The following is an 8,482-nucleotide window of genomic DNA, read 5'->3' on the forward strand; positions in this document are numbered from 1 at the left end:
AATGCATTATTATTATTATTATTATTATTATTATTATTATTATTATTATCTACTGTATGATACAATTACAGGGACATAATAGCTGAAGGCTAGGTAAAGAATAGGGTCAGGGTTAACAAAGCAATCCCTCATATGTGCCTCTGATATACAGTACCAGTCAAAAGTTTGGACACACCTTCTCATTCAATGGTTTTTCTTTATTATTTTTACAATTATTTTCCACATTGTAGATTAATATTGAAGACATCAAAACTATGAAGGAACACATATGGAATTAAGTGTTAAACAAACCAGAATATGGTTTATATTTTAGATTCTTCAAAGTAGCCACCTTTTGCTTTGATGACAGCTTTACACACTCTTGGCAAGGTGTGTCCAAAATTTTGACTGGTACTGTATATATATTGTATAGAAACTGAATGACATTATTGCTCTTCTCAAAAATGCAGACTTGGTATCATCAATGGTACAGAACAGTGCTTTATCCTTCTGTCACTCCATCTGTGCTGAAACGCTGAATCAAACAGTACAGTGGGAGTTGACAATGGAACGCTTCTCCATTCCATATTCATCTGCCGTAGTTCAAGGTCCACCGTGCCATTCAAGCGGCAAACATTGATGTTATTACATGACTTACAAGCAAGAAGAGAGTGAACCATGGATCCACTAAGATGGAAAAGCTTCGGATGACAACAACTCTCTTTCTGCTTCTACCACCGAGTCTCCTAGTCATGTAACACGGCATTCTAACAGTGTCTTGTTAGAATGGGTTGGGCTGACTGGGTTGTCGCTGGGTTTAAAATGTCCCTCACTCTATTTAATCAGAGGCAGCGTCAAGGGTCTCACAGCAGCTTGGGGTGATTGTCCATTGGAAACAAGGCTGTTTCATTATCCACTCATTGGGACACCCACTCATGACTAAAGGGGAATATGGGCCTATGGCACTCACAGTCAGAGCAACGCTGGCGCCGTTAACTCAAATTGTGTCAGTGCTCTTAACTACCGCTCAAACAGAAATCAAAGCAACGACGCCAGTGATTTCACTCGACTTTATTCTATTTAATTAATCCTTTTTTATTTCAGACGCTCCTCTTCACGTCTGATTAAACATTTCCTTGCTTATTGACCAGGAAATCACAGGCAAATTCCGTTTGCTTCCCCGCCTCTTTCTCTCTTTCATCTCTCTCTGTTCATTATTGACGTGCAATGCAACCCCGCTGAATGTTGTGTCATTTGAATGAATGCTAAATCAACTGTGTCCCACACGGCAACAACATCTATTGTTGTATTGGTATGTATAGTAGATTATTCAAGGTTATCTGAGCTCCCTAACTACTCTCTGAAAGTAAACAAACAGCCATAAGCTGGAGGAAATCGTATAACCGTTGAAATGTCCATGAAATACATCAGAGACCTACGCATTTTTCAGAGTAATAGAGTAACAGTTTTCCAGAGTAATTAAATGACTATTAGTCACATGACAAATTATTCCGCGGTAATGCATTAATGGAAGCCCTTCATCCGTGATTCCTCACTACTCATAGAGGACTTTAATCACCTCACTCACCACATAAATACCATTCACAAGATAAGTCTTATCAATGTAATGTTGGCGTTAATAATAGATAGCATTGCAGCTATAGGGATGAAGAGCTGTATAAGGGTCTATAGTAGCTAAAACGTGGCCTATAATGATTGCAGTTTCCTCTCTCCATCCCCTCAGAGATTATGGCGAGGTAGCTGGGAATACAGTAATCCATGTATTGAAATGATCTGCACAGCTCTGGGCTAACCTCTCTCAGATTCCTCCTCTTATGAACAGCCAACAGGCAGATCACATCCTCCAGGGGAGGCGCTCATTGTAATGCACGGAACGGAACGAGGAATGGTACAGTATCAAACACGTGAGCTGTATAACATTCCTCATTCCGTTCCATGCATTACAATGAGTCCGTCCGATTTTATCCCTCCAACCAGCCTCCCCTGATGTCCTTTCGTGAGAGCAGGGACCTGATTAAAACCCAACACCTCTGTATAGCAAGTAAGTAAGTAGAAGGTCATCAATTGGCATGGGTGTTACGGCTGGGGTGGTATATCGAACCTTAGCACATTGTTTATTATGTGGACATATTTGCGCCGTTTCTGCCTTCTGTAATACCCCATAGTCCTGCTACTGCTGTAAGCCCAAATCATGCACTGACCGCAGGGTCTGGGAGAGCCAACCTCTCACATTCTTCTTGTTTGCATTCGTGTAGGCCGGAGAACAGAGAGGTAGATAGTGGATCTGTGCACAGAGATATCTTGCAGATATCTTCTCTGCACAAAACAATGATATATTTCAAAATGATAAGAGTTGTACGATTTTCCTTATTGCAGGCAAAAACTCAGAAAATCTCTTTGTGTGTTCTATCAAAACAAACAGAAATATACATTACTACATTGTAAATGGAGACTGTTTCTGAATAAGAAGTGTATTTGTGAACTTTTGTTATAACTCATACAAGCTATAAGGAATATATATATACAGTATTGTGTATAATGATATATACAGTATTGTGTAGCTTTTCAGCGCTAAGATAGAATTGAGTCCTTGTAGTATCTCAAGAGAGAGGCTTTTAGGTTAGCAGAAGTGCAAGTTTGCCTACTGAGAGATTGAGTGTGTGTGTGTGTGTGTGTGTGTGTGTGTATGCGTGCATGCGTGTGTCGGTATCAGTGTGTGTGTGTGTGCATGCGTTCGTGCGTGCGTGCTTGTGTGTGTCGGTGTGTGTATGAGTGCGTGTGTGTGCGTGTGTGTGTCCATGTGTGAGTGACTCTTTGGAAGCCACAGTGAAATGCTATCAGGGCCAGTCATTCTCCTTCCTTTCTGTTTCCCCCCCAGTGGAGACATACCTGGTCAGATACAGTCGAGCTGGCAGTTTTAGTTTGATGTTGGGGAGGTGGAGGTGTGTGTGTGTGGTGGGGGGGGGGGGGGGGGCAGGATGAGTTTTCTGTCTCCTGAGCTCTACCAAACTGGGTCATGTTACCTGTACATTGATCGATAGTCTCTCAGCTCCCCTCCTTTGAAACCAAGTGGCCAAAGAACTCAATCACACATAGTAAACCAAGAGAAGAGGCAGAGGAAATAAATCAAAGAGAGAACTGTTGCATTGATCCCTGGGATAATCAATACAGTCCATATGAGACTCACTGGGCTGTAGTGAAAGGAACGCACCAGACCTTTATGTACACAGTGGGCCTGGGCAAGCGCACGTCCAAATATAACTTTGTCGTCACTCAGAGGGCTCAGTGGACTAGCTGTGCCTGCAGAATAAACACTGTATCCATCAGCCAGGAGCAAGGCCTAGGCCGGCAGGCATGCAACTCAGCAGAGAAGAATGCACTGTTTATGCTGGATTATGAAGGAAAACACACAACCACAGTGGATGTCTAGCCAGGTGGGAGATCAGGGAGGGCAGGGAGCAGGAAGCAGCGTTGATATGGGGATCAATTCAGTCAATTCAGGGAGTTTCAAATACTCAATTTGCATTCATTTAATTAATTATTTAATTATTTAATTGCTATTTTAGTTTTTTCCTCTTGAATTGACTGAATTTAAATTCAGCCGACCCCAACCCTGATGATGAGCAGAGAGCAGGAAACAATCAAAGCATTTGTGCTTCTTCTGGTCTCGCTTCTCCGACCCCCTCAGAGGGGGGGAGCTCTGCTGGGGGGGGGGTCTCTCTTGTGGTGTGTCAGATGACCACTGGCCCCCGTGTGTGTGTGTGTGTGTGTGTGTGTGTGTGTGTGTGTGTGTGTGGAAGAGGAGTGGGGGAGTGGAGGAGATCCATACGCCTGTGACCAAACCGCTGACCCCTCCCTGCAGTGGCTACAGCGGGATCGATTCCCCATCCCGAGCCGTCAGCACCGAGAGATGGAATGGGCCTGCTTGTGTATCGGCCACGCTTGGGTTGGAAGGCTGTTTGTTGTTGTTTAATGATACACTCCTTCCTGTATCCAGCCAGCCACAGAAGGGGGTGAGGGGGGCTTGGGTGAGGAGGATATGCTGTGTAAGGAAGCAGGAGGAGGGGGGGGGGGAGGCACAGTAAGCTGTTTTAGCATCATCTCTCCTTGAAGATAATTATGCTTATCATCAGCTGAACATTAGACAGTACCCATACACTGGCATGTTGCAGGTCAGGGGAGGCTAGTGGAGTGATACCATTCCTCATTCCATCCCATGCATTATAATGAGCCTGTCCTCCGATTTCTACCTCCAGCTTCCACTGATTCAGGTAGAGGAATTGGACCTATTAGCACTTCAGGCTAAAATAAGCAGATCGTTTATGCATTACTGACCAATCAGTTTAGCATCTGAGCGACATGCCATGCCAGCATGTGTGTGTGTGTGTGTGTGTGTGTGTGTGTGTGTGTGTGTGTGTGTGTGTGTGTGTGTGTGTGTGAGTGTGTGTGTTTATGTGTCTGTGTGTTTGTGTGTGTGTACCTATGTGTTTGTGTGTGTGTGTGTGTGTGTGTGTGTGTGTGTGTGTGTGTGTATCCTCACACATTGCACTCTTGCCCTCCACAGGACATTCGTGGGGAGAAGGTAATAAGCTGTAACAGGGCTATTTCATACATCTCAATAAGGAGGAGCAGATCAGACACCTGAGGGCTGAAAGGTCAGCCACAGCAGCTCCCTCTGAACGTAGATTACACAAAACACACTGGGAGGTAATTATCAAGACAATAAATCGGAGGAGAGGCGATGGAGTCCAAACACTAGCTACCCACTGCATGGATTTATACGGTTAGGAAAGGGATTGGGTTTTTGCCATTACAATTGAGCCTGGGAGGGCCAGTAACCTCCATTCAAGAAGAATGAATTGCCATTCCAAAATTGGACACCAGGAATTGTTACCGTGGCTTTAGTGTGATCCTCCTGCTAAACACTGAATCACACTGTACAAACGAACACCAGCTAGAGACAATCATGTTAATCTTAGCCTTTAAAACCAGCCGATATGACTCAGAGGTAAACATTTTTTCATGAACAGTCAAACTCTGTGTGTGTGTGTGTGTGTGTGTGTGTGTGTGTGTCTGAGTGTGTGTGTCTGAGTGTGTGTGTGTGTGTGAGTGTGTGTGTGTGTGTGTGTGTCTGAGTGTGTGTGTGTGTGTGTGTGTGAGTGTGTGTGTGTGTGTGTGTGTGTGTGTGTGTGTCTGAGTGTGTGTGTGCGCGCGTGTGTGTTTGTGTGCTTTTGTTATGGAAATTGGTAGTGGGGAAATTGAGAGCTAAACAGACAAAGACAAATGTCTGGCGTACAATAGACTAATAACGTACAATCCTATTTTACTGTTCTCAGCCTGCAGTATGTGGATGGAGGGCTGTTGTTGTGTTTGAGAGAGTACTGTATATTCTGCCCAGATCCTCAGAGTGATTCCACAGTATGAGCAGAGAGAGAGAGAGAGAGTGAGAAGAGATTGTACAGTTGTTATCCTGCAGAATTGACAGGCAGAGAAACAGCAGTGATCTGCAAACCTGTCAGGGAATTGAAACCACAGACAAACACTGTCTGGACTGGCCCTCAGTCTGTTGGTGGGTTTTATCAGGCTTGCTTAATCATGTGTGACATAGGGAAATGGAATGTGTTGAAACATTTCATCTCTCATAACCTCAAAAAGTGTATTTCTACATTGCCTCCAGCCTTTGGTCTGACTTCATTGAGCTCAAAAATGGGCTTTAAGAATGACTCAATGTATATATTACTTTATATTTTGGTTGACCAGCAACACTTTATTTGGATAGTCAGATAACCACTTGATACATAGGCTTACTACATGGCTTTAGAGGGTGTTGAGAACAGGAAGTGTTGTGATTCACAGCCAGGCAACATGTCACGGCTGAATAGGTGTGAATCGAATCCAGAGCCTTTGAATCCAATACAAACACAGTCAAAGTGATCCACTAATGTTTTGTTGGGCCTAATTGAGCACCGTCCCTTCAACTTAGCCTCATGTCTTCATCCTGTCGCTAAGAGCTGCCCTGAGTGTCTGTAATTACTTTCCTGGCAAAGTTACAAGATTGAAATATAAACTTTTAGGACACGAGGGAGAGGGAGATTGCAGTCAAACGCTCACTGTCTGGCTGATTCAATTTTCCATTTCTTACTTTGCAAGAATAAAACAGCATGATAATTAATTTTCTGCAATGTCTGTATTTGGCAAGCACTCATAATCTCTACTCCCCCCAAACCCCCTCCCCTAGCCACACATGCATACACACACAAACACACACACACACACACACACACACACACACACACACACACACAGCCATCCCACACACTCACCCATCCACCTACCCCCTACCCCCCCACCTCCCAAACACCCCTTCCTCACCTGCAGATCGGGTCCTGACGGCAGCTCTTGCGGAGCTCCAGGCAGTTGAGTTTGACCTTGTCCTCGAAGGAGCAGGTGGGCACGATCGTCTGCCTCCGTCGCTGGGCGCAGCCTTCGTCCTGGCAGGGGCAGAACAGCAGCTGGTGACTGTACTCTGCGGGCACGCGGTCCAGGAACTGCCTCAGGGCCTTGTGGCAGCGCTTGCGGTTGCAGGGCTCTCCCTTGCTGCAGGTGGCGATGTAGGTGGAGCGTTGCTTCTTGCAGGTGTTGTTGAGGTTGCAGGCCTTGGCTGCGTCCAGACACGGGTTACAGGTCTTGCCGGGGACGGAGGGTTCAGAGCAGTGGTTGGCTTTAGGGGCCACAGTATGCATCCCTGGGAGAGAAGGGGGAGGGGGATGGGGGAGACGGGAAGGAGGATCGGGTTGGGGGACGGGACGGGGGACAGGGGGGGCAGAGAATAAAACATACTTGACCACCTGTTGTACTCGTGTTGTCATGGGATTGACAAACTGTACTATAGCTTTAGTCAACTTCATTATTACATAATGTAACACCATCATGACATTGATCTGACAAATTATGTAGTGTTTAAAGGTATGTTTAAAGTGACCTTGATGCATGGGTTCGTGGAGAGCGTTAGTTACTTAACTGTGTATACAGAGAGTTATTCAATACCATCTCTCATCTCTCTCTCTCTTTCTCTCTCTCCTTCTCCCCCCTTCTCTCTCTCTCTCTCTCTCTACCAACAGCATGCCACCTGAGACTCCAACTGTAGCTCTGCCACATCTATTCTTGCTGAATAATTGATTCAGTCGAGGCCTTGAGTGAAATGTGAATGAATAAGATATGGATTCCGATTGGAAGTGCAGTATGTATGTATGTATTCATCTTCTGACACCTTCTCTAGTCTCTAGCTGATGAGTGTCAGCTTGATTCGGTCCATCAGATTCTTTCACTTCACCTTGGGGCTCTCCTCCCCATCCCTGCAATGGGGAGGTTGATTTACTGTAACAAAACAGCGTGACAGAGACCTTGATAGTGTTTACAACATGGGGAATTAGATGTCCTGCAGCTCATTGCCATGTGTAATTGGTTTGTGAGAATGTATGCTAAATATTATTACCCCCCCCCCCCCCCCCCCCCGCCCCAAGCTTTCTAGGAGCTCAAGGACTTGGGAACGTACTGTACCTTACAGTGGCCTGCCTAGTGCTACTGGACAGTTTAAGTGGGAGATGAACCGTTCCTTTTTTGTTGTCGTAATCACAAACAGCAACATTGGTATTCCTTCCCTAAAGCTAGACATGATATTTAGAGCAATACAACAACCGATGTTGTAATTAGGTAAATTCACACCTGTTTCTGGTATATGGGTAATAAAACAGTATTACATTCACTCACATTGCGCCTCCCTTGTATTCAGGGTATATTAGAAAAGTTAACCTCCCTCCCCTGTAGATAATGATATTTCAGAGGGCGCGCTGGCTCACTGACATCCAGGGAGATTCATCTCTTATTCAACAGAACCAATCTCACTCTGTGTCTATCAGACAGCGCAGAAGAAAAGCCCATTTATTTTCGATAGATTGGTATGAACATGAGCTGCTGCTGTATTGTTTCTAAGTGGTGTGTCGTAGATTATCAATCCTAGAAATGGAAAAACATTGATTGGGTCACATAACAGAACAACAAAAAAATCGTTGTTGGGGTGTGGGGAGGGTGGTGGGGTGGTTGACCCATATGGCCACACACAAAGGAAACTTTAGAGAAGAGGAAAGGTGCATTCATTTCTGAGAATTTAAAACCCCCCAGCAATTTTCTGTTTCTGTTCAGTTTTTACTTTGGCCCGACATCACAGACAAGACGAGTATGAACAACACAGGTCAGATGGGGATGTTGGTTTTTTCTGTGATTAGAATTAAAAGAAGAGGTTGAGGACCAAAGTGGGCCAAACCTGGCCAAAGAATGCCAGAACCAGGCTAGGGCAGTCAGGTCCAGCTGGAGGGGAGGTTTGTGGTGCTGTCCAAAGGCCTTTACACATTACAGTGATGGATTGCAGCTCCTAAATCTCCCCTGGCCATCTGCAGCCTCTAATGTGGGGCACAGGGGGGTC

General features: G+C 45.1%; 1 protein-coding gene across 2 annotated transcripts in view; it reads right to left on the reverse strand.

Annotated features, from left to right (window-relative positions):
- Positions 1-8,482, reverse strand: part of LOC310806729 (GDNF family receptor alpha-2-like) — a 36,714-nt gene that overhangs the window by 13,405 nt on the left and 14,827 nt on the right. For both annotated transcript variants that reach the window (XM_083672932.1, XM_083672931.1), the window contains exon 4: positions 6,373-6,745. In XM_083672932.1, the coding sequence (XP_083529058.1) occupies positions 6,373-6,745 (373 nt within the window). The remainder of the gene's footprint in view (positions 1-6,372; positions 6,746-8,482) is intronic.

This window comes from Argentina silus (genome assembly GCF_951799395.1).
Source record: "Argentina silus genome assembly, chromosome: 7".
Lineage (NCBI taxonomy): Eukaryota > Metazoa > Chordata > Actinopteri > Argentiniformes > Argentinidae > Argentina > Argentina silus.